The 27,606-nt window shown below is 37.3% G+C and overlaps 1 protein-coding gene across 9 annotated transcripts; it reads right to left on the bottom strand.

Annotated features, from left to right (window-relative positions):
* Window positions 1-1,370: 1,370 nt before the first annotated feature.
* Window positions 1,371-26,947, bottom strand: TMA16 (translation machinery associated 16 homolog). 9 transcript variants are annotated; one of them, XR_010587058.2, is made up of 9 exons: window positions 26,810-26,947; window positions 19,133-19,230; window positions 14,843-14,955; window positions 9,118-9,155; window positions 7,824-7,908; window positions 6,515-6,663; window positions 4,467-4,509; window positions 2,851-3,069; window positions 1,371-2,590 (listed from the first exon to the last, which is right to left on the bottom strand). XR_010587058.2 is itself a non-coding variant. In XM_045393013.3 (8 exons), the coding sequence occupies exons 2-8, from the start codon at window positions 19,163-19,165 to the stop codon at window positions 2,410-2,412; spliced, it is 642 nt and encodes a 213-aa protein (XP_045248948.1). In that variant the 5' UTR covers window positions 19,166-19,230; window positions 26,778-26,947; the 3' UTR covers window positions 1,371-2,409. The 9 variants fall into 9 exon arrangements, 7 of the variants coding, with proteins under 7 accessions (XP_045248948.1, XP_065401731.1, XP_045248946.1 ...); XM_045393013.3 differs by lacking the exon at window positions 2,851-3,069 and having other exon boundaries at window positions 26,778-26,947; XM_065545659.2 differs by having other exon boundaries at window positions 1,371-3,069.
* Between the last annotated feature and the right edge of the window lie 659 nt (window positions 26,948-27,606).

Raw genomic sequence — 27,606 nt, 5'->3', positions numbered from 1 at the left:
ATCTCCTGCCCCTGAAGCACACAGAAAGTAAGAATAGAAAAAGCTTCTATTTGAGGTAAGCAAGGTCCTAAAGGGACACCTCTGTCAGTAATCATGGCAAGGAAGCAACTAGGATATTAGGGAAAAAGACCACAGATGTGAGTCAGCTGCTCTGAACTTGGAAATGTATCACTAACTTATGTCCATGGAAGTTCAGTTCATTGGTTTAGACAAGGGGTCAGCTAATTATGACAAGCAAGTCAATCCCCCGGCCTATTTTGTATGGTCATTAACTAAGAATGGTTTTTATATTATTATTATTTTACTTATTTATTTTTTGAGACAGGGTCTCACTCTGTCACCCAGGTTGGAGTGCAGTGGCACAATCTCAGCTCACTGCAGCCTCTGACTCCCGGGTTCAAGCAATTCTCCCACCTCAGCCTCCCCAGTAGCTGGGATAACAGTGTGCTACCACACCCGGCAAATTTTTATAGTTTTAGTAGAGATAGGGTTTCACCATGTGAAAGGCTGGTCTCAAATTCCTGACCTCAAGTGATCCACCTACCTCAGCCTCCCAAAGTGCTGGGATTACAGGCATGAGCCACCGCACCCAGCCGGTTTTTATATTTTTAAAAGGCAGCAAACAACACGCATATGCACACGAATATGCAACAGAAACTACATTTGGCCTATAATGCCTAATATATTAAATATTTACTTTCTGGTCTTTTATAAAGAAAAAGTTTGCCAGTCCCTAGTTTACAAAAATAAGTTACCTTTACTTTGTTCCATGGCCATGAACTGTAGACGTTGTCTTATAGAAAGATGCCACTGACTTAAAAGTGGTCTAGATGAAAGGAGCATAAGTTATCACCCCAGAAAGAACATGTTCAACAGGCAAGGAGTAAGGACATCTTAAGCATCACTCTAAAGACAAGTTATCTCTGAGGCTGCTTTGATCCAACTAGGAGTGACATGATTATTATTGTCCTAAATGGTAAATGCATTCATTCAACGAATACTTACCTATCCTAGTTTCCCAGCAGTGTAGCTTGTTAATTGTAATCTTTGCTTTGACAACACAGGGGAAACTAGAAACAAATGTTTAAGGAGGAGGACAATCTGTCATTTTTCACAAGTTATTCATCTAACAGTAGGGACTTTTAAGTGTCAGTCCAGATAAAGCAGTTCTTATTCTCTTTAACGCAACTTACGACTCAGTTTTTACAACCATTTTAAGACTATGAGCCAAAAGCAAGAGAGGAAGAAACTTTTCAATGATTAAAGAGACATTAACTACTCATGTAATCCTAAAAACATACTTTTACACAGATTACTAACTAATCAACGTAAGTTACATCACTAAAAAAAATAATTAGGACTGTAAGAAGTGAAATTGCAGAAATAAATTTTATTTTTAATTTTCAGAAGTAAAAATAGTAGTTATAATACTTTAACTGTTAACAAGGCTTAGTTGATATCTGGTTAACCTAATACAGCATTAATGTTTTTATTCTTCTCTTGAAAATACTCAAATACACCTGCATTGTTCTCTTTTAAAAACATACCAAGGATACTTGCATTTAACAAGTTTTTTGAGGAAGAAAATTGTACAACATTCATGTTTTTCATGACACTGAAAATACTGAATTATATGTCAACTTATCTCTAAGAAAAAGTAGCATAATTAAAATCACTGGTTCTCTAATCTTTAATTCTCTCTCCACAAATAAAACCTATCACTTTTCACAATAAAAAAGCAAAAAATAATATACAATTAAAAGGAGGTAAACTGAAACTCTTTATCCCCTTTATCAAAAGATAAATTAATTGTGGGAGATCAACACAGCAATCATCACTGATTTTTTTTTCTTTTACCATTTAACTCTGGTTCAAAAGATAAATAATAATCTATAATCCGGCAGTGTATACAAACTTCTTACCACATTTTCCCTTATTTTGTAAAAAAGGAAAATAGGTTTAATGTTTAAAAGAAGCATTAGTGTGATATTATTACTGAAAGGCAATTTTGCTATTATCACAACTCAAAAAGTACCCACAGGAATCTTTTAGGAAACAGGTTACTGTCCATTTCACAAAACATAAAAGTAGGTGGTCATAAATACACAAGAAAAACAAAACATTTTTTGTCCTTAGTTATATTGCTCCCTCCCGGCCCGAAATTCAGATGAAAAAGATTAAACAACTTCTGCAGATCACATCTATCTATTTTAACAACTTAATGTAAATGAAAAGCAGTCTTCATTTTAAAATAAATATCGTAACACCATTTTTGAAACTGCAAATGAAACTCTCATTATATAAGAGAATGTCAGTATCAAAATCTTGTATCTTGACAATTAGGTACCATAATCAATGAATATAATTTGAAGCTCTCAAATTATTTATTTTCAATTCAAGTGAAGACAATTAGGCCACTGCAGTCATTTCCTCATCTGAATCACTTGATTCATCGTTTAGTTCCAATTCCCCTAAATCTTGGTCTACAGTTATAATAGTTTTCCTCTTGCACTTCTTGGGAATTGCATCATTAGCGCCAATTTTTCTCATTTTAATGTTCGGTAATTTCTTCAGATCAAAGTCCCATTCCCTAGACAAAAAGTGAAAAAAAAAAAAAGGGGGGGGGGGTACAGAGTGTTGGTAAGAGTTAATGTGGAAAACCAGGAGATAATAAATTTTCAAAACTCTGAGGATCCTACATATTCAAAACTTCAAAAGCATTAAAGGAAAATATTAGGCGCAAATTACTAGAAAGCTCTTCTATTCTTTCATCCTCTCTAACCTGAGTATCTCCTTCTCTCAGGCTACCCAGATCAAGAATTGCAATCAAAAGTAGGAACTGTATCATACCTGACAAATCTCCAAAATACAGTCAGAAGAGGTTTTCCTTTTCACACACAGAAGTACATCCCAGTTAAGTTTCAGTAATCAACTGTTATTCTTATAATGGAGAATTTTCAGTTTTTCAACCTCAGTATTTTATTAATTACTTTAGAAGTAATGTGAATATTGTTTTGGGAACTGAACTCTTAACCAGAAGGCTATACTCATCTCTTTTCTTGTTTCCGTCTTTGGAGGAGGTAGAAGATATATTGTTTTAGAAATAAAGAGCATATTTATATATTTAAGATTACACTCAAAATAAAATTAAGGTATAAAAAGAATCTTAAACTCCATATACTTAAATTGTAAATACATGCTATACATAGGCTCAAAAGTGAACTGCACCTTAAACATGATAGATGAATTCTATTAAAGCTAATTTAGTTTCAACGAATTCAAAAGTATAGACAATGACTGGATTTAAATTTACCTAATTTCAATTAACATTAAATATAAGACCCTTTGACATGGTCTAGTTAAGACCAAAATGATTAATAAAACAGAATCTATGTTTACAAACTAAAAAACTCCTTGTTGATTCATTTGCTTCTTATAGATTTCAGATATTAGAACTTTGTTGAATGCAAACAATTTGAGAATATTTTCTCCCATTCTATAGGTTGTTTATTCCCTTGACAGTTTTTCCTGCTATGCAGAAATTAGGTCCCATTTGTCAATCTTTGTTTTTATTGCAATTGCTTGAGGACTTAGCCATAAATTCTTTGTCCAGGGTGCTATCAAGAAGGGTATTTACTAGGGTTTCTTCTAGGATTTTTACAGATTATCCTAAGTGAACTAACACAGAAACACAAAACCAAATACTACATGTTCTCACTTATAAGTAGGAGCTAAATATTGGGTACACAAGGTCATAAACAAGGGAACAATAGACACTGGGGAATACAAACGAAGGGAGCGAAAGGGGTAAGAGGTAAAAACACCACGTACTGGGTGCTATGCTCACTACCTGGGTAATGGATTCATTCTTACTCCAATCCTCAACATTATACAATATGCCTTTGTAACAAACTTGCACATGTACCTCTGAATTTAAAATCAAAGTTGAAAAAAGAAAAAAAAAAAAAACCTATAAAACTGAAATCCTACTCAGTAGTTTCCCAGTTTACAAAAGAGTACAACTAGAAACCACTGGACAAAGCGGGTCTTGATGACTTAACCAGTTCCCTGGAGTCATTCCTATAACCATCTTCTCTGCAAAAGAGGCTGCTACAGAACAGCCTTGGGATGTGACTCTGAGCCATCACATCTGTTGCTGCTATTTCTTTTTCTAAGAAAATAAGAACTGGGGAGGAATAGTGAGATCACATACTTTGAGGTACTATAACAATGTATCTTAAACCATTTCGTGAAACAAAAAGCACACCAGGTCACTATCTGGTCGGTGCAGATCAACTGTTTGTAAGCCCAACTTCAGAAAATTCTTACTTGGTCTGATAAAAAAGAAAAGGTTAAAAGAAACTCCTGATTTTCTTTTAGTTTTACCGTCTAGACTCCCAGGAAGAAAGTTCAACTGTCAAGTACTTTACACACAGCTTCAAGGGAACAATACAAGACAGACTCACCTGAACATTTTCAGATTACTTGCATTTAGGATGTCAGGAATCTCTGGAAAAGATAATTTATCTCCATGAGGCAATGTTTTCTAAATCACATAATTTTATATACAACAAATAATAATTTTTAGCAAGAATATCCAAAAGAAAACAAAATTTCAAAGTATTGCTGCAATTAACATGAAAAATTTGCAAAAGGGGTTAGTTGAAGATGACTTAAGAAAAATCCTATTAAATGATAAATTCTAGCATAAAATCCATGAAATAAAACAAAGCTATTAACAAAATAATCCCTGTCCTTTTTTAACAATAAAAGGTACCTGGCAAAGTATAACTATCAATTCACTAAAATAATATGACAGGTTGTATATTTTTTCTTGGTGAAAAGTACCATGTTTTCAAACATATAATCTACCTTCACAAGGTAGAATTTATCTCAGGAGTGCACGAATTAATGTTTAAAAAAATCACACTTTTCCAAATGTGAAAAAAATACTGTTTTAAATTAAAAAAAGAAATTTTGCTTAAAGAAGTTCAATAAAACTTAAACCCATTTTTTTTTTTTTTTGAGACGGAGTCTCGCTCTGTCGCCTAGGCTGGAGTGCAGTGGCGTAATCTCGGCTCACTGCAAGCTCCGCTTCCCGAGTTCACGCTATTCTCCTGCCTCAGCCTCCTGAGTAGCTGGGACTACAGGTGCCCGTCACCACGCCCAGCTAATTTTTTGTATTTTTAGTAGAGACGGAGTTTCACCGTGGTCTTGATCTTCTGACCTTGTGATCCGCCCGCCTCGGCCTCCCAAAGTGCTGGGATTACAGGCGTGAGCCATTAAACCCATTTTTAATAAAAACCAGGTATATGGTAGTTCCTTACCATATTTCAAAAGTTCATCATAACCCAATATGCATGATCACACTTAAATTGGTGAAATACAAGAGGCATGAACAACAAAAATTGGAAGGCTGCCGCAAATATCTGGCCAATTCAATACAATGTTAAATGAAATGCAGTATCAAGTAATAAAGAAGATAAAATAAGCATGTTTGCTACAACTGTATATTGACTTTTACAATAGTTTCAGAGAATAACAGTATGAGAGGCTAGGTGTTAAAAGGTATAAATAAGCACAAAAAAAGTTTTTAAAGGAACCTTAATGAATCAGAAATAGTTACATCACATGAGGAGGGGAGAGGGGATGGTTATATCTAGTCTTCTCAAAATCTTATCAAAACAGAATTTGGTGACAATTTCCCTACAGGGAAATTGACACCTGCAAACTCATCAGAGTCTGTTCACCAGACCCATCCCCTGATTCTGGGAAAAGCACTGCAGCATAGCAGATCTGAGTTTCAGTTCTAGCTGTATCACCAACAAATGGTTTACTTTGGATGTGCTCTGATAAATACTGCCAACTCATCTGGCTGCTACATGTTGAACAGACTTTAGCGGGGAAGAGTGGAGGCACGGAGAGCAACTGGGAGGCTATTACCATGGTACAGGTGAGATGATAATGGCCTGAACCAAGGAAGTGGGAGGTGGTAGTAGTAGTCATCAAAGTCATCAGATTCTAAACACTTTGCTGAAGGGCTGGATGTGGACCATGAAAGTGTTTCTGATCTGAGTAACTGGGCAGGTGGTGATGCCACTGACAGGAATAAGAAACCTGCAAGTTTTAGGAGAAAAGCTGGCCTTTGTTTCATGACATGTCAAGTCTGAGATGCCCAAAAGATATGCAAGTAGAGAGCTTGAGAAATCCATATGTGATACTGCAAATCTGGAGTTCTGGAGACAAGTTAGGGTTGATAAGATAAATGTGAAAGTAATCAGTATTACTATCACAGTAAAAAGACATGATGTCACTGTCACAAACTTGGTAGTTTTGTTGGGAATGTAGAGGAAAAAAAAAGAATCCAAATTTTTTCTAAACCCTCACAAAGAAAAAGACATCAAAGAAAGAAAATCAAACGAAATAAACAAGAGCTAAAATAAACCTTTGAAATCAATCACAAATTGATACTGCTATGTCATGTAAAAGCAAACTAAAAAATCAGTGAGCACACCAAGGCCATATCCTTCATACTGCTGTCGCTCCCGCTCCATGGTCTGCTTGATGACGGTCTCCCGGGAACAGTGCCGCCTCCCCTGCCTATCCCTGATACTGTTATGTAACTCAATCTGCTCCAGCTCACTGCTGAATCGATTCAAGTACCTGAAAAATAAGAAAATGATTTGTGTTACATACAAAGTCTATGTATTGGGCTTATATGACTTAACAGAAAACTAAGTATCCAGCCTTCGTGTGGCCTTTAAATGTTTATGTTTCTCTAAGTTCCTCAGGTCCTCAAACCTCTTTTACCCATTCCCTTGATAACACGACCATTTCTTTAACTTCAGTGACCAAATCGCAGCCTTCTATCAAACTGCAGACCCTCACATTCAACCACCATCTCCATCTGGATGTCCCCTAGTGGCTTCACCGTTAGCACATCAAAACTGAACTTGCCATCACCCTGTCCCCACCTACCCCCCACTAAACCCCCTCCATCTCCTGGGTTCCCTATCCAAGGAAATAGTTCTCCAGACAAGGAATCTGATGACTTCCTTGACTGCTCTCTATCCCTTTTATTACACATCCTAAGTTTTCACTAAACACTGACACTTCTACCTTCTTAATATCTTTGGAATCTTTTACTTCTCTTTATCATGCTATGAGCCAAGCCAAGGCCACCATCATTTCTTGCCTAGATTGTTACATCAACCTTTCAACGGTTTCCTGGCCAGAGTCATGAACCTCTCAGTCTGTTTTCTTCATTCTCAATGTGCCCTTTCTAATGTTAAGTAGGATCATTTCAGCTGCTTGCTGTAAAAGCCTCCTATGGTTCCTAATGTCCTTGGATAAGGTCCCAACTTTTAGACTGACATCTGAGGTCTTTCATGAGCTAGTTATCACTTATTGTACCTGCCACACTTTCCTCCTTGAATTTATTTTAGTCATATTAAATGTCTGGCAGATCACTAAATATGTTATCTTTATTCTCACTTCTGGGCATTTTACTCTTTTTTCTGGCTAGGGGTTCTTCAAACTACCTTGCCTCGATCTGCTAACCCCTACCTTTCAGTTGCCAGTTTAGATGACACTTCTTCAGGAAGCCCATCCTGATCCCAAGAAACTGGCCTAACTACCACTCTGAGACCCAAATAGGTTACGAACCTCCTATAGTGACTAAGACAGGAAATGAATCCAAAGTCTTCCTGATAACAAAGCCCATTTGCTCTCCTGAAAATCCATAACAGAGCTCTGTGTCTTAAAGAAACAGGCTGGAGAATTGCCTTTTCTGACCCTTTGCTCATAATATGCCCAGTGTTTACCTTTCAATTAGTTGACAAGCATCTTTCTTTGAATATCTGTTCTTTTGGGGATCAAGATGGTTTTGAAACCATTGCAGTTTTTCACCTATAAACAATAAGTACCAAGACAGTTTGCCCCACAAGTCATCATTTAAGCAAGTAAATATTCATTATCATTCTCAATATTAATGTGTTTAAAACAGAACCAAAATTTATGTCAATGTTAAACATAAAGCCTTGTTTGGGCTCAAAGCTAATTAAACCAATCTGTCACAAATTAAACTGTCAGATTTTAATTTAGAGAAGAGAGAGGAGTGAGATGGATGCTCTTCTGTATAGATTTCTTATCCAATATGGATGCAAAAAAGGAAAGTAATTATTTACTCAAGCCTGAACTTCTAAGTATTTAAAAGCAAAGGATAGCTTGTCATAAATAATGAGAACTCCATTAATGATGAGAATGATATTTCCTGAGTATTTAATAAGCTGTAGGCACTATGTAAACAGCTTTATAATCCCATGAGAATTAGTACTATTATTACCCCCATTTGTGGATGAGAGATGTTAAATGACCTGTCCAGGGCCCCAAAGCTAGCACCTACATTAAGCACACAAGAGCTACCAGGTATTGTGTAGAGTAATTGATATATATTACCAAAAAGCCAACAAAATTCATCCTTATGAGTAAACCTGACCATCAGGGTCACTTTCAGTGAGATTTCTCAAGATTACAGATCAAAAAAAATCACTTTGCCCAGTATACTGAGATCCCATTTAAAAATACTATTCTGTTACCTGATGAAGCACTGATGGGGGTTCAAATACCTTTCATTTTAATACAAAAAGCCTAACAGTCAGTATTTAAATCTCAGACTTGTGAGTAAAAAATGATTAGCAATAAATCTGACCAAAAAAACAGTGACATGACACTGAGATACAAACTGAAGATGTGTATGTCTACATCATTAAATAAACAGGAATTGTTGTTTCTACCTAGGCCATAATCCTTCATAATTCTAATGGTTAGGGAGGTAGAGTTAAACTTCAGATAGATGGACAGATGGATATGAATGTATGTGTAGACAGATAGGTAGGTAGATAAATATAAACTAACAGTTTCTGGAAAACTGAGCTAGAAATCATTAACACTGTTTATTCCAAAAGTTTAATGACTGATTTGCTTTGTTTAGATCAAGTCTGATCAAATTCACTCTGATAAAAACAGTATTTCACTAAAAGAGTAAAAACAAAAATAAGTATAGGGCAGAAATGCCCTATACTCTAGCCAGAGTTTCAAATAAGTAAACCCACTTACCAATAAGGTTGAGACGCAAGGCCTTTTCATTCTTCAATCTTTGAAGGAAAGGTATATAAATATGTGTTAGAAAATTTCCAAAGCAAGTTTAAAACTCTGACAATAACAACAAAAAGAAAAACTGCCTAAAGAACTCTAATTAAAAGATCATTCTTTACAAATTTGAAAATAATTTTGTTAATAGAAACATTAAATACCATGCTTCTCTTTTGAATCACCAGAATAAAATTTTTATCAGAAATGTTTTTTAAGCACCTCAATGTCTAAAGGAAGCCTATAGAACAAGCTGGTTTTGAAAACACAACTGAAAGCTTTTCTGAATTATGAACGTTCAGATGGGTTCTGTAATATGCAGAATACTTGAGCACAAGAGTAATGTGAACCTTCTGGAAGACGGAGTGCTGCCACTAAGACTAAAAGGCCCTACTATCATCTTTTAAACTTTAATAAGAACAAAACAGAATGGTTACTTTCAATGTATTTGAAAAGAATTACAACAAACGAAAATTTCATTTATTCTCAGAAAGTGAGTGTATAGGTAATATATGCCTCCTATTACTGATATTCTAAAGACTTATTCATTCAGCAGACCTCTGGATACCAAGTCTTTGCTAGACTTTAGTTTCTGATAGCCCCAAGGGATACAGCCATGAACAAAAAATCCACTGTCCCTGTCCTAAAAAACCTTACAATCTAAGGGCAATAAAAACACAGAGAAGCATACAGAGCTCTAAAAGCATATTTAAAAAGCACCTACCACATGTTTTAGGATTTGGGAAGGTTTTCCAGAGAAGTAAACTTTAAGCTGAGACCTGAACATGCAGAGAAGTTTTTCAGGATTAAAAAATAAACAAATAAATAAAAATAAAAATAAATAAAAAGGATAAGGGACTACAGGAATGGTAAAAGAAAAGTGTTAGCCATGAGAGGAGGCTTAGTATAAAGCAGGAAGTATACATGGCTTTTATCCACAAAGAAGTAAACAAACCAGATTTATCCTCCCATTTTACTCAACTAGAAAACTGGAGAAATAAAATGAAATCTTTTGTTCTTCTTCTTATTTTTAGAGACAGGGCCTCACTGTGTAGCTCAGGCAGTAGCACTATCATTGTTCACCGCAGCCTCAAACTCCTGGGCTCAAGCAATCATCCTGCCTCAGCCTCCCAAGTAGTTAGGACTATTGTTATACACCACCATGCCTGGCTAATTTCTTCTTTTTTTTACTTTTATTTTTGTAGAGACAGAGTCTCACTATGTCACCCAGGCTCGTCTCAAATTCCTGGCCTCAAGCAATCCTCCCACCTTGGCCTCTCAAATCACTGGGATTACAAGGATAAGCCACAATACCAGGCCAAAACCTTTTCTATATAAAATTTGTGAAGTTACAGAATAGGAGAAAATATCCATAACACAAATAACAAAGGACTTGTATCTAGAATATATAAACAGTCCTTACTACTTAACAGATAACCCAGTACCAAAAAGGCAAAAGATTTGGACAGATTCTCCATTAAGAAAACACAAATGACCAAAAAGAACCTAAAATGATGCTCACCATCATTAGTCATCAAGAAATGAAAATTAAAACCACACTGAAATACCACTGCACACCTACTAGATTGCTTAAAATTAAAGAGAGAACAACAATAACAACAACAAAAAAACCCCTGCAATATAACATGTTAGAGAGGATATATAGCAAATAGAACTCATACTCCGGTGGTGAAAATGTAAAATGGTACTATCACTTTGAGAAAAGTAATTTCATATATACTTAAAAATACACCATATGATCCAGCAATTCTTATAAACCCAATTTCTCATATACTTAAGCAAACATCTTAAGTATGTTAACCAAACGTCTTATAAACTGAATTTCTTATAAACTCAAACATCTACCCAACAACTATAGTTCTAGGAAGTAAAAGAAAAATGAAAACATATGTCCAGACAAACACCTGTACATGAATGTTCTACAGGAATGAACTTTATTCCTAATAGCAGAGGTTGACAAATATTTTCTTCAACGGTCAAGTAGTCACATTTTAGGCTTTGGGGGCCGTGTACCTGTCACAATTACTCAGCTCTGCCACCACAGCATGAACGCAGCTATAGAAAACACAAAAAGAACCAGCATTGATTTTTCCAACAAAACTTTTCATAGTAACAGGTGGCTAATGCCTTAGCTTGCAGACCCCTGATAATAGCCGAAATCTAAAATATATCCAAACGAACATAGACAGTGAATGGATGAACAAGTTGCATATCCAGTGAATGGATATAAATAAATTGCCTGAGGATGGAATAATATTCCCAATAAAAGGAAAGAACAACTAATACATACAATGACATGGATAAGTATCACAAACATTATGCTATGTGAAAGACAATGGCACAAAAGACCACATACAGCGTGATTCCATTTATACTAAACATTAGAAAGATAAATCTCACCTATCAAAATAAAGAACAAATTAGTGGCTGTCTGAGGCTAGGGGTAGAGGGTGAGGACTGACTGGGAAGATGCACAAGGGAATTTTCTAGGAAGATGAAATTGTACTATATACTGATCAGGGTGGCTACGCCAATGTATACAATTGTCAAAACCCAAAAACTACACTTAAAATGTGTTTGCTTTATTATATATGAATTATACCTCAAAGTCGATTTTAAAAAACAAAGAACACTTCATAAAAAGTTGGAGAATGCTTCTGAGAGGAATTTGCTGCTTTTAAATAAGGCTGGAGGGAAGAATCTAGTTAGAAGTCAAGTTGCAATAATTCTGAATGGACTCAGTGGGAACCTGAACTTACAGTGGTATCAGTTGCAATGAAGAAAAGTAGAGATTTGAGATTTAAAATGATACTTGCATGTAAATATGAAAAAATTCTTAAGACAATGTGTAAACATGATTTTTCAAGAGACTCAGTAAGATTAATTCTCAAAGGTAGTTGTTTCTGAGATTCTTACCCATCATGCTTAGTTTCCTTTGTTAATCTTTCATTAGGAGTCATTTTCATTTGCTATCTAGAATTATTTGCCAAAATGTTGCTATACTGAAAAATCATAAAACAAAAATCACATCATATCAAAGAGCCACTTGCTGCTTGTAAATTGTTTATTGTTCGGAATGTGCTAGTCTTCAAACCATCCTAGTTCCTGTCATACAGTCCTAAATCAGAGCTTTTCAAATGTTGAAGATAAAGAATATGCTTGAACTTTTACTCTAGCATTGTTATCCACTCCTACAGTATCTTTTCTGAGGTCTGCCAACAGCCATGTGAGGAAGCTTGGAAGCAGAACTTCTCCCTAGCAGGCTCTGAGATGAATGCAGTCCCAGACAACAGCTTAGCTGCAGCCTTGTGAAAGATGCTGAGTCAGAAACACCCAGTTAAGTGGCAATGGGATTCCTACCTAATCCAGAAACTGTGTTTGTTTTAAGCTGCAAAATTGTAGCAGAATTTCTTACACAGCACAGTTACTAAAACAACATCTGGTAACTGCTATTCATTTCTAAGAAGCCACAGGTACCCAACTTCAAGTTGTCTTGTTGGTACCTTCTTCAATCACCTTGCTTAAAGTTGTCCCGACCATCTGGGTATCTTGTCACCAATCATCTTTTGAAATGGGACAGGGAATCAACAGCATTTCAACATGCCTTTTGTGACCACATTCCCACTCGTGGTTACTGATGCTGCTACTCAAAAAACTGACATTTATGGTGGCCTAAGCCTATGATTTCATAACATAAATAATGTTAAGTACTATTAAAATTGTGTATTTGGTTCTAGAGCCACTCACTATTAAGAGAGTGACTTTTTGAAAATAAATTTTAAAAAGGGAAAAAATCCGATCTGTTTAGAACACTGTCCAAGCAGAAAAATTAACTGATGTTTTTCTGCTTTGCATTACTAAAAGAAAAGTCTTGGCCAATAAACAGAATTTTCTTAGGACAATATATATATCAGATTAGCGTGTTGTTCTGTTTTATTCTTCCATAATTTTTCTATAATGCTAATTCTGTAAATCAATACACAACATGCTGAATATACTTGACAACATACAAACATTCTAGGCTCATGGTCACAATGACAGTGAACCAAGTACTTAATCATATTCTAAAGCAGTTACTTGCTAAAATATTGCACATTATATCACTGGTACTATATGTAAGGTAAGCAGTTCATAGACACAGAATTAAACAATCTTTAATAAAATGGTAAGCAAATTACTTCCCCCACCTCCATTTTATTTTGATCCTTTCACTTTACATTAAGGACAAAAGTGTGGGTCTATTTTACCACTCTTCCAACCTTCACCAGATCTTTTCACCAAACATATACAAAAGTCATGTCTCAGACTCAGACCATTTACAGCAGGTAATAGTATCTACTTGACTTTAAGAGAGAAAAAAATCTCCTTTTTTAAAAAAATGGTATTTAAGGGAAAATAAATAATAGTATAGGTCAGTGATTCTCACAGTGTGGTCCCTAAACCAGCAGCAACAGCACCAGCATTACCTGGAGACTTGTTGGAAATGGAAACCCTTAAGCCAGAAACCAAACCTTCAGAATAGAAAGTTCTAGGGATTGGAACAAACAGTTTTAATAAGCTCTACAGATGTATTTCATGTACTTAAGTTTGCAAAATACTGATATATATGACTGCAGAAACTGTAAAATCACAGTACTAATAAATCATGTTAAAAAGATACAGTAAAAATCATAAAAGTGATGCACAAATAGCTGAAGTTTGAAAACTACCGTGCTAAAGCAAAACTGCTATCATCATAGTAAATATTTGTTAAACAACAACAAAAAAAACTACCCCCGAGAAAATAAAGAAAATTTGACTCTGCTATCATAACACTTAATTCCTTCTAGTCAAATCACTGTGAAACAGCTAATCTTTACTATATAAGGCTTATCTTAAGCAAAGAATCAACATTTTAAAATATACTGGTTTCCATTATCTAGTATGCAAATGTATCTAACATTCACGGAAATGGCAAGGCTATTCTAAAATAGTAAAAATGATGATTTTTATTTGAACTTCACTTCATTTTAAGGAATCTCAGAAACAGTCTTCTTTCTCTTCCTTCTCAGTCTCACTTGTGGAATGCTCCTTCTTTTCCTAACCTCTAAACGGTAGAACGCCACTGGACTCAGTAATTGGCTCACTTCTCTTCCCTATCAACAGTTACTCCTTAGGTGAACTGATCTTATCTAATCTCATGGCTTGAAATCCCACATGGATGCTGATCGCTACCACATTTGTGTCAATACCCCTAACCTATTCTCTGAATACTAGACTAAACATATCTAACTATCCATTCCATACCTCCTCTTATATGTTTCATGGACACTTTAACCTATATGCCTTATATATAGACCTCACATTTTTCAACTCTGTTCAAACATAACTTCTTCAGAGAAGGCTTCCATGACTATCCCATGTAAAACAGAACTTCTCACTCACTCTCCATCTCATAACTTTTTAAATTTTACATGGCACTCATCACCTACTGCTACGTAAATTACTTCTCTGTTTTAGGTAAGCTCTAAAAGAGTAGAGTCCTTGTTCAATTTTACCCTCTGAATACAGAACACATTCAATAAATACTTATGAAAGGGAGACAATATTGCGAAAGGACACATGTTTGAAAGATAAATGTATAAAGGGGCTTTTTAACAATGAATAATACAAATGATGAAAAGATACTTACTTTTCCTTTTTTTCTTGTTTGTGGGCCTCTCTCGTAATTTGAGCTGCTTTTCTACTATATGGATGGATGACTTTTTTTTCCCGTCCTGCACTTTTTCCCTTTGGTGCTTTAGGCTAAAATGTATGAAAACACATGACACATATAGTCAGATATGTAAGTGCCTCCAGTCACAAAAATCTTCTTTACAAATAAATTTCAAAAACAGTAATATGACAGAAATACAGTAAGCCAAAAACATTACAAGAAAAATCAGGAGATAAGCCAGATTTATTAAGTAATTCTAATAATCTGTTGCCATGGTAATGACAGAAATGATATATTCAGAGGTGCTCTCCAATGACAGAAGAAAGGCACAGAAGGAGTCAATAAACTCAGCTCTTCAACAACATGTTCCGTCTTCAAAGAAGATACAGGGAATATAGATAGTGAGGAGACTCACAGCCAGAAATGTTACAGTTAAGAAAATTAAGGGGGTAGAAGGGACTTGGATTACTAGTAGAGATTTGATTGTAGATGTTTCACATGGAACAAAGCGGGCAATGAATCATGTAAAATCAAAGTTGGGCTCATTGCCTGTACAAATTAGGAATACAGAAAATAATAGAAGCCATCTCAGAATTAGTATATCCAAAAGGGAAATCATATCATTTTCCCGCTGAAGCTCTATGCCAGTTAATCAGATCACAATTCATTAGGTCCTCCAAACTAGACATCTCAGGTTTTTTTTATTCCTACATAATCCTGTATCTTACCCCACCTATAATGATTTGGGAATCAGATTTGGCTCTCTGTAATAAAAAACCCCAAATAATGGCATAACCCAGATCAAGTTTGGTTCTTTATTGTTAAAAGTAGGAGCTGAAGGTTCTGTTCCACAAAGCCCTTAGGGATTCAGGATCCTTCCATTTTTTTGTCTACTAGCCTCAGGCTATACCTACAGCCTAATACCAGGTCTACACTCAAGCCAGTATGAAGTAGGAAAAGAAAAATCTGCAGGTACATCTCCTTTTTTTAAGCACGTGACCTGGGAAGTCACAGATCCTTTTGCTCACATCCCACTGACCAAAATTTATTCACAGTGTTACATAAGGGAGAGTAGTAATATAATCCTTATTCTGTGAGAAAAAGAACCTTTCATATAGAAAAACAGAAAGAATACATTAGGGGACAGCTGGCAGTCTCCAACATACCTAGTCCAGAAAAAGGCCAAGTGGCTCTAAAATCTTCTTCAAAACTACTGCCAATTGCTTAATTCAGTCCTCAGAATCTTTCATAATCAGGATGGTCTTTAGATTCTCCCCACTAGTCCTTTTTTCAGCAAAGCTACAGAGTCTGTCTTCATAAAACACTAACATAGTAAAGTCCCTCTCCCCTGCTTAAAGTGCTCCACTAGCTCACAGTTAGGTCCCAAGTCTTTAGCACAGAAACAATCTAGCCCCAACCTGCTTCTCCACCACTATTTCCCATGCTCTTCTATAAAAGATTCTTCATCCCATTCTTACTGAACTTCTCACCATTCTGGAACATACCAAGCTGTTTCATAACTTCTTGAGACTGAGTTTGTTATTACATCTGCCTGCAAAATACTTTACTTGCCCTTTGATAAGATGCAGCTCAAAATTACTTCCTTTGTATAACTTTCTAGGCAGAACTATTTAAAATAACCGCAAATTCCTCATTCACAAATGTATTCATTCTTTCAACATTCATTGAGTGCTCTGCTCACTTTCTGATAAAAGAAGATATATCCACATCTGAATCTTAGGGTTATCACTGGAAGTTGGTTACAGGTATAGGAAAATAAGTAGAACCATCATGTAACAGAGTATATGTACTCTTATGTATCTCTCTGCTCACATGGCAGGTGCAGAGGAGAAAGGGAGGTGTAATGAGAAATTTTTGAGATTAAAGAACCTAGCAAACATGAATCAAGTAAAACCTTTCAGGACATTTGGCAGGCTGCCTCTAAGATGGACCCAATAAACCCCACCTCCTGATTCTCACGCCTCCGTTACGGAATCCCCTCCCTTTGAATGAGGGCTGGACCTACTGACTCACTTTTAATGAAGAGAATTTAGCAAAAGCAATGAAATGTCAATTCTGAGATTAGGTTATCAAGTAACTCTGGCTTCCATCTTTTTCCCTCTCATGGAAACCAGCTGTCATGTAGTGACCTGCCATATGGAAGGGCCACATGACAAATAACTGAGGGAGGCCTCCAGACAACAGCTAGTGAAGAAGTGAGGCCTGCAGTTCAACAGTCCACGAGGAGCTGAATCCTACCAAGAACCATCTTACCAATCCTACCAAGAGCAAGCTTAGAGGTAGATCCTCAGCCAAGCGTGGTGGCTCATGCCTGTAATCCCAGCACTTTGGGAGGCCGAGCCAGGTGGGATCACCTGTTAAAGACCAGCCTGGCCAACATAGCAAAACCCTATCTCTACTAAAAATATAAAACTTAGCTGAGTGTGGTGACATGTGCCTGTAATCCCATCTATTCGAGAGGCTGAGGTGGGAGGATAGCTTGAACTCAGGAGGTGGAGACTGCAGTGAGTGTAGATGGCACCCCTGCACTCTAGTCTGGGCAACAGGGTCAGACCCTGCCTCAAAACAAAACAAAAACAACAAAAAGAAGTAGACTCTCCCCAGCTGTGCCTTGAAACCACACTCCCAACTGATACTTTCACTGCAACCTTGTGAGAAACCTTGAGGGAGAGGAGCCCAGTAAGCCATGCCTGATTCCTGACTCAAAGAAACAGTGAGATCATAAATATTGGTTTAAGCCATTAAATTTTACGGTAACTTTTTACAAAGGAATAAATAACTAATGCACAACCAAAAATCGAAAGCAAAGATGCATCCTGTAAAAGAGATCTGATCCCACATATCATTTTTTAAAAATGCTTAAAAATATGAAAAAAAATTCACGAAAATCCCGAGGAAGAAAATAGAAACTCTCTGAAGCTGCTAAAACTGAAAATACATAGCCATGAAGTTCCAGCAATATGTTCAAAACTGCAAAAAATTTCCTTTAAAAACTCAAAAACTTCCTTTAGGGAAAAAAAAGTTTGATATCCCTTGAATAGAAAAATGCCCTCATAGCTTTAGATGATCTTGACTAAAGAACCTTCAAGACTTAGTACAAAGAAGGTATAGGATCGGGCGCGGTGGCTCACACCTGTAATCCCAGCACTTTGAGAGGCCGAGGCGGGTGGATCACGAGGTCAGGACATCGAGACCATCCTGGCTGACATGGTGAAACCCCATCTCTACTAAAAATATAAAAAATTAGCCGGGCGTGGTGGTGGACGCCTGTAGTCCCAGCTACTCGGGAGGCTGAGGCAGGAGAATGGCGTGAACCCGGGAGGCGGAGCTTACAGTGAGCAGAGATCGTGCTACTGCACTCCAGCCCGGGCGGGGGCGACACAGGGAGACTCCGTCTCAGAAAAAAAAAAAAAAAGAAGAAGATATAAAGAAATGAACTTATTTTTGACTCAACTGTAAGTTATGATTCCTTATAATAATGTATTCTGGAAAAGGTTGCCTCAAGGCAGGATATGAATATATAATGAGACACAAATATATACAATAAAATTTACTATATTTCAAAACACTTTCATATTTTTCAATACATTAAAATTTGGAAAAAAATGTTTCAACAGGGAAAAACTAAAGTAAAACTCTATCATAAAATAATTAACAGACTGTTTTGAATGCCTACGCCTATAAAAAGGCTCTGGCACCACAGAAATAGTCCAGTCGGAAAACCTGCATTAAAAGTATCTCTTCCCTATAATCTTTAGTGACTGCTTAAAAAATTTTAGTCTGAAAGTCTGTTCTTTGGATTCATAACTAGAAGTAACAAAAAAACACATAAATAGTTTATTCAAAACAATATAGCAGAGTCATTTTAGGGGCAATACGCTTTAAATATTCCTGTTAAAATAATAAGTAGCAAAAAAGAACTTTGCCTAAAAGACCATCAAGTTGAGCCATAGTCTAGGCTCAACCAGAGACAGAAATGCCATTTAGACTACTCAGTGAAAGGAGAGACATAAAAGATCATTTCACAAAACACACTTGAGGGACACAAAGTGTACATAGATACATTTTTTTTTAAAGTGTAAGACCAAACCCATGCCTACAACTGAGAAAGCTTATAGTGCAATACTGTAAACACCATATACCCTTAAACATACAAATACAGGCATGCCTCACTTAACAGGGATACTTTCTGGGAAATGAGTCAGTAGGTGATTTTCTTTTTATGCAAATAGAAAGTGTACTTACACAAACCGAGATGGTGTAGCCTACTACACACATAGGCTCTATGGCACAGCTTATTGCTCCCAGGCTATAAACCTGTCCGGAATGTTACTGTACTGAGACTGTAGGCGAGTATAACACAAAGGTTAGTATTTGTGTATCTAAACATGTCTAAACAGAAAAGGTAAAGTGAAAATACGGTATTATAATCTTATGGGACCACTATCATATATGTGGCCCACTGATGACCAAATGTCATTATGCCATGAATGACTGTAAATTACAGTAAGTGATGTACCAATTTTACACCAGTGACATGATGGAAATGGGATGGACTAAGCAAATCTACACATTTTGTTTGCAGTGAATCTTCACTGCAAAGATAGTAGTGAAATGCACTAGTGAGCATTTTCCTTCTTTAACAGATAGATATGATGCAATGACAGGTGTCAATGACAAATGATTAGTGCTTCCAAGAAGACTTTAATGGTTCCATATATAAGTCTTTCTAAACCCCACCCAATCTTCAAAGACCACTTAAAGGTCAAGTTCAACTGTTCCTTGAAGGGTTCCAAGAATAATTTCATATCTCAGTAGCCCTTCCCTCTTGGTAGCATTTACCATTCAGCACCTAATAATGTACTGCACTGCCCAGCATTAACTGTACATTTGTGTGTTATTTCCTTAATAGCAGCTCATTTGAGACTGCAAATATGTCCTGAGATTGCAAACCACAGTTTGAGAGTAAAAGAAAGTGGGATGCTGCCTTCAGTGAGCATTTACTGGGCATCCACTTTGTACTGTACAATGGGCTACTATGAACTAAAAATATGAAGTATGTTCTTTAAAATAGTGTGAGGTATAAAATATAAAAGTAATTTATAAAATTGCTCATGATACTGCTTTCCTTAACATTAAAAGAATATGTTAATAATTATCTAATGCAGACTTCAATTTTATCTTCATTTTAGATTCTAACATCTAGCTCAACTTATGTTATTCCAAACTTACCTACTAACATCTAGTCAGAATAAACTTCTTCTCCCACATTCTCTACTGCCACTCTTTACACCTCAACCTCACAATAGTATTTGTTATGTATATATTTTTTTAATTACTGAGCACACACTAAATATACCATGTACTAGGAAAAGCACTGAGGCTTCCAGATCAAAAACTGACATGAATTTGCCTTCATGGGGTTTACAATGTAGTTTTCTCAGGAATAGCTAACTTAGTAAGTGCTGGCTAGAAAATGGATCGAAAGCACAGGGTCCTGACTCACTCTGGGAAGTCAGGAAAGGCCTCCCTGAGAAAGTAACTTGAGATTTAAAAATCAAGAAATTTATTAAACGTTTCTCAATTTCCCAGCTACAAAATAAATCTACCACCTAATTAATATGGAAGTTAATGTTTAAATCAGAAAATCAAATCAAAATATCTTCCTTGTTCCCAGAACAAGAGACAATATGAAATAATACTGTTCAGTAGAGATTTTGATCCAACATCAACAAATACTTGCATCACTGTATATCTCTGGATACAGATAATCAAACACTTTTCGCAACAAAACAATGAACATCTAAAATCAACAAGTTGAAAAATGATTGCCTTGCATACTGGTATTTTTTAATGGCAAAATGGTGAGAACTAGCAAACCTAAATAACATATGAAAAAAGAAGCATTAAAATAAGCTGTAGAAAGAGACACATAGACTGGTTTTAATTATCTTTAACTTCACTAAGAATGGCCCAACCAAAGTTTGAAAGAAGAGTTTAAAGAGACGATGTCACACATTATAATTGTTTTACTCCTGTAAAAGCAGACAATAAACGTAGTAAGAAGGAAGAAGTAGTGTGGTTTAAACTCCTCTCACATGCAACCCCATTTAGGTCTACCTGGAATAATAACATAGGAAATTAATATGTCACTAAGTGAGACTTCTATCAAAGACCAGAATATCATATTTGGGATCATAATGAAACAAAGATGTAACTATCAAGGAAGGACAAGTTCTTTCCAGAGATAAAGGTAAGTGTAGAGTCTCCCAAGGATATTCAGATGGGAGGCAATAAAGAAATAAAGGTGATTGGCCTGATCCATTTTAGTGATACAATTCTACAATAAAAATAAAAATGTTTACCTCATTTAAAATTTCCTTCTGACTGAAGAAAACTTTGAAACAAAAGCACTTTGAAAAACTTTTGCTAGGTCACACAGAAAATAGATCAGTTTTTCCAACTTAAATGCAATAGTATTTGCCTTCTATCTTTTCTATAACAAGGTACAGGCATACAGCCACTGGAATTCTAGCACATATTCATGTTTATCCTTCTGGGTCTTTTGTAAGAAGTGAAAAACAAGATCGTAGCTCAAATCAGTTTGACAGGTTTACTGTATTAATTGCTCCTGGGAGAAACAGACTCTCTTGTTGGCCTGGCCCTGAACAGGAACAGGCGAGTAGACTACCTACACACTGAGATGAACACAAACTCTGTGCCAGTCCCTGTCAGAGGCACTCTTTTCACTGACAAAGTTATACAGCAAGAAAGAAGGCACTGTCTTGAGTCAATTCACCAACCACCATGACCACCCCAACAGACCTACAGCTTTCAAAAACCCTTATCAAGTAATAAATAATGGGGCCGGGCACGGGGCTCCAGCCTGTCATCCCAGTACTTTGGGAAGCTGAGGTAGGCGGATTGCTTGAGGTCAAGAGTTCAAGACCAGCCTGGCCAACATGGTGAAATCCCATCTCTACTAAAAATACAAAAATTAGCCAGGCGTGGTGCACGCCTGTAATCCCAGTTATTCGGGAGGCTGAGGCTGGAGAATCTCTTGAACGTTGCAGGCAGAGGTTTCAGTGAGTTGAGATAGCACCACCATACTCCAGCCTGGGCAACAGAGCAAGACCCCCACTCAAAAAAAAAAAAAAAAAAAAAAAAAACAGAGAGAAAGAATGGATAAATAAACTATATACATTTCTTAAGTATTTAAATTAGGATGTTTCATTCATAAGCCTTCATAAGTCAGTTTTGTGATCTCCAAATGTACTTTTGGATTAGATTTAGTAGTGATTTAGAAAATAGTGACTTCTTAGCAAGCCTAGGTTCCAAGTGCTGAACATAAAGCAGATGTCACACAAAAAAAGAAAATTTCTTAAAGTGTATATTATGTAACAAAATAAGACAAAAAATAACATTTGGTAATAATTTATCCTTTAGGTCACAAAAGCTTAACTGAGCTCCTTATTTATTTGTAACATTTGCTGTATGTTCAAGTTTTAGATTAGCATTAACTATTTCAAGCACTCAAAAAATGTAAATAAATTCAGTTGGCCCTCCAGGTTTCACATCTGGGTATTCAACTGAGGACAGAAATGTTCAGAAAAATAAATAAAAAATAACAATATAACAATAAAAATAATACAAATTTAAAAAACAATATAATCACTATACAGCATTTACACTGTAATAGGTATGGTTAAGTGTGACTTAAAGTATACTATATGCAAAAAGTACACCATTTTATACAAGGGATCTGAGCATCCATGGATTTGGATATTCGAGTGTGTCCTGAACTAATACCCCTTGATACCAAGGGACAACTGTAAAAAGCATAGTAATCTTTAAAAAATTTGGTATATCACTCTTTACAAGAAGAGTAAAAACAAGTGTTATTTAAAAGCTGGAAAAACTTTAAAAATGAAAACTTCAATGAAATAGAATTACTAGTGTGTAATACTAACAAAGATAAAGAATAATTCACATTGCATGAGTGGAGGTGTGAGTGTATTTGTAATCTCATAGTTCAAGGGGGTGCAAGCCAGCACAGTCTTCTGGAAGGCAATTTCATAGTACCCATCAGGGCTAAACACAGTGGCTCATAGCCCTTATCTCAACACTTTTGGGAGGCAAAGGTGGGTGGCTCATTTGAAGCCAGAAGTTTGAGACCAGCCTGGACAACATAGTGAGACCCCGTCTCTACAAAAAAATCTAGAAAATTAGCCAAGTGAGGCAGTGTACCTCTGTAATCTTGGCCACTGGGGAAACTGAGGTGTGAGCCCAAGAGTTTGAGGCTGCAGTGAGCTAGCTATGAATATGCCACTACATGCCAGGCTAGGTGACAGAGCGAGACTCCATCTCTAAAAACAGTTTTTTAATAACATAAAATAAAAATAAAGAGAGTACTCATCAAGATAAAAATAGAATTTCTTGGTCAATTTCTTGGTCAACTTTGACCAAGAAATTCTATTTCTATTAATTTATTCTATAGACATACTTACACATGTACCAAAGGGAGGACAAATAATCAATGCAGCAGTACTGCAATGTCTGTGGCAGCAAAATAGTGTACACAATTTAAAGGTCCATCACAGATCGGGTTAAATAAGTTACAGAAGCAAACAATGGAATGTTCACTATTTAAAAAGCAAGAAGTAGATCTATGTGTACTTACATAGATCTGTAAGATCAGGTAAGACAAAAAAGCAAGGGACTAAGGTGTCTAGTATACCATTTATGTAAAAAGAGAGGTTAGGGAACATACATATATGCTGGAACATACATATAAAATATCTGAATCAATAGCTAAGAAACTGTTAATAGTGGCTGTTTCTCAACAGAACCAGGGCATTAGGCAAGTGAGTTGGAGAAAGTCTTTTTGTGGCAGATGAAATAATGCTCTGCCCTCCCCCGACCAAAAGATATCCATGCCCTGATTTCCCCAGAACCTGGGAATATATTACCGTATATGACAAAAAAGACTTGCAGATCTGATTAAGATCTTGAGATGGGGAAAATCATCCAGGTGGGCCCAATATAATCCTAAAGGTCCATGTAAGAGGAAGGCAGGAGGATCACTGTCAGAGAAAATGTAACCTCCTCTAGAGGAAAATTTAAAGATGCTATGCTGCTGGATTTGAGGAGGGAAGGAGCCAAAGAATGTAGATGACCTCAAGAAATGGAAAAAATTTATTAGAGCCCCTTAAAGAAAGAGAGCCCTGAAAAACACCTTAATTTTATCTCAGTGAAGACTCATCTTTGGACTTCTGACCTCCAGAGGTTTCAGGAAATGAATGTGTTGCTTTAAGCCACTAAATACGTATCACTTTACTATAGCAGTTAATATGAAACTAATAAAATTTTAAGGAGCAACCATTTCTTAGTGTTTTAAACCATGTACAAGCAATATTGTCTCAACAAGTTTGGTATACTAGGTAGATTTCCATTAATGTTTTTCTTTAGTTTTACTAACTTTCAGGAGCAAGTTTTCACTAACAGATAATCTCTATGAGATTTATTAAGCTGATTTATTGTTGTAGCTCATATTTATAGATGTAGGCTCCAAAACACACAATCTCTACCATTAAGGTAGTCAGTAACAGTTAATGCCCCACAGTAATGTGCATGGATAAATGCTGGGAGGATGATGGCACACTTTTCAACGGTATATAGTCTAGCTAGGGAGGAAAAGCAGCACACACAAGCTGTATGACAAAAAGGAGTTGTCATACAGGGCCTAGTTAAGTATAGTATGAGCCATACTTAAAAATACTAAAATCCTGGCTGGGCGCAGTGGCCCACACCTGTAATCCCAGCACTTTGGGAGGCCAACACGGGCAGATCATTTGAGGTCAGGAGATCAAGGCCAGCCTGGCCAATGTGGTGAAACCCTGTCTCTACTAAACATACAAAAATTAGCTGGGTGTGATGGCTGGCGCCTGTAACCCTAGCTACTCGGGAGGCTGAGGCAGGAGAATCACTTGAATCCAGGAGGCACAAGTTGCAATGAGGCAGAAGTTGCAATGAGCAGAGATTGTGCCACTGCAATCCAGCCTGGGCAACAAGAGTGAAACTCCATCTCAAAAATAATAATAATAATAAACACTAAAAACCTTTTTAATGCAGCATAAAGAAGTGTTGAGTGGGATGGATTAATTTGAAAAGATTCTTTAAGTATAATAAAGTAAATTTTGATATAAGAAAGATATGAACTTGCTCAGCTCCAGCAAAGATTTACAATAAGAGAACATTAATGAGCAAAGTAACAAGGCTGGAAAACTATAAGCTGTACTGTTACTATATATTTACATAACTAAAGTTAACAACAATAACATTTACTAAGTGCCAGGCACTAGACTAAGCACTTTACATTTAATTTCCACAACAATTCTGTGAGGTAGGTAGGTACTACTGTTATCCCAATTAGACAGACGGGAGGTTAAGTAATTTTGCCAAGATGGCAACTCAGGGAAAACCAGGTGCCCATCTCTGTCCTCTGGGACCACATTCTGAGCTGTACTGAAAGAGGATGCAGCAGAACCACTAATGAGGTTGTATCAAAAAAAAAAAATGACAGAGCCAGAAATGAGCCAATGAAAACAGGTTTATATGCCACTCTTTTGACTTCTATGCCAAAGCAACATACTTCTACTATACAGCCTGATAAAAAGGTGAAGCTCTGATAGTCAAGGACAACTACAAATACCAATCAACCTCCCCAGCCCCTCAAACACAATGAGATGTAATTGCTTTCACATTCCACTCTGAAAAGGGGGAAAAAACTAACACTATAAAGAGTTGGAAATTCCACAAGCAAAGTGACAAGCAAACACTGAATTTACACAAATGTGTACAATCTAAACAAAATACAAAATATGCCTCAGTGGTGCATTAAAATAAATAGATGAAGCACAAAAAACTCACGAAACAAACAACGAAAGACCCAAACTGTAAGACAAAAATGACTGGCGTACAATGAAAAGAGAAAAAATGAAAAGAAAGAGGTCACATTGTGGGCACAGTATCATAACCTTTGACCAGATTATAAACGTTTTAAATTTTGCTTTTATTACAAATTAATTTAAAAATATTTATAAAGCCTGTTTCTATGCAAGAATTATTCTCAAGAACACAACGATTAAGTAAAATACAGGCAAGAAGAAACAACATTTGTATTTCAGAATACAAATATAAAGAAAAGCAGTGAAATTATAATTACAAAACTTAGATAATGTTTGCTTCTTAAGGTTCTGAAAGTTACAGGTTCAAAGACGGTAACACAGGGCTTTCAAAGGCTATGTTTTATTTCTTAAAACTACATAATGGGTAAACGAGACTTCCTGAAACTACTAATCTTTACACTTGAAATGTGTCTTAGAAACACTCTTTTGTATCTACTCAATTTTTAACAAAAACAACAAAACTGCTTCAGAGCCCTGGAGGGAATGCGGGCGTAAAGGCGGAATTAAGGGCAGGAATGGGTCACTAACGGGAGGTGAAAGGACGCCGAGGAAGAGGCGACTAAGCCCACACTGAGTCTACCTAGGCCAGAGGGGCAGAGGGGTGTGGGGCCAGTGACCTCCGGAGTTTCGCCAAACTCCCCGATGCGTTTCAGTGGAAAGGTGCCGGGTTTCCCCCGAGGAGGTAATGACTAGCGAGAAGTTAAGCACGAGGCAAAGAGGAGCAAGGCGACATCTGGGCACTTCAGCACTCGGACGCGGAACTCTAAGGTCCAGGCGTTGGGCCTGGGGCTCGTCTCACAGAGGCTTCGCCCCTACCCCGCACACTCTCTCAAATAAACACTTTGAATCCTCCTCTCTCCCAAGTTCTGGAAACTGCACCCTCCCTCTGTGCCTGCTCAACAAGATCCCTCCGGGGAACGAACCGAGCGGTTCGGGGGAGCAGGAGGGGGCCCACCATGGTGACGGCCTCGTGGCCACGGAGCAGCTCCGTACTCTAGACCCAGGTAATCTCACCGACCGCAGGAACAGCAGCTCACAAGAGCACCCGGGTCGAATCCCACGTGGGGCCTGAGAAGCCGGCGCAGATCCAACCGGAACAGGAGAGGCGAGTCCGTTTCTCTAAAGCGTCCCCGTCAACTGAGACCGCATCTTTTTCGCCCGTGTTGGGCTTTTAAGCCCTAGCCCAAAGGCCAGCGGCACCTGCGTGCTTGTCGGGAACGGCGGGAGGGAGCTTGCGGCGGTAGGCTGAACTCGGCCTGGCGCTGACTGCGAGCTGGGGCTTGGAACCCGGCTGGCAGACGCTCCAGGCTTCCGGCCCATAGCATTCCGGCCCCGAGAGCGGAGCTCGCCCATCTGTCCCAGAGCAGGACTCCAGAGCGCAGCTGCCTCTTCAGACAAGAGGTTCCTTCTTGCGGTGTCCCGCATCTTAGGGGCTGGGACCCTCTCAAAAGGGCTGCTGGGTGTTGGCTCCCCCTTGCTCTTGTGCCGCACAGGCTCCTGCCTTCCGCTTTTCCAGGTACTAGATTACCTTGGGCAAGTCCTTTCCCCCATTGAGTCTTTCTTTGCCCTGCCCTGCCCTGCCCCCTTCTTGTTTTGTCTTTTCTCTTCTTTTCTTTTTTCTTTTCTTCTTTCTTTCCTTCTTTGCTTCTTTCCTTCCTTCCTTCTCTCCTTTCTTTCTTCCTTCCTTCTTCCCGGGGTCAAGCGATTCTCCCGCCTCAGCCTCCCGAGTAGCTGGGATTACAGGCGTCCGCC

The sequence above is a fragment of the Macaca fascicularis genome, chromosome 5 (genome assembly GCF_037993035.2).
Source record: "Macaca fascicularis isolate 582-1 chromosome 5, T2T-MFA8v1.1".
Taxonomy (NCBI): domain Eukaryota; kingdom Metazoa; phylum Chordata; class Mammalia; order Primates; family Cercopithecidae; genus Macaca; species Macaca fascicularis.
This window is presented reverse-complemented; position numbering and strand designations above follow the sequence as displayed.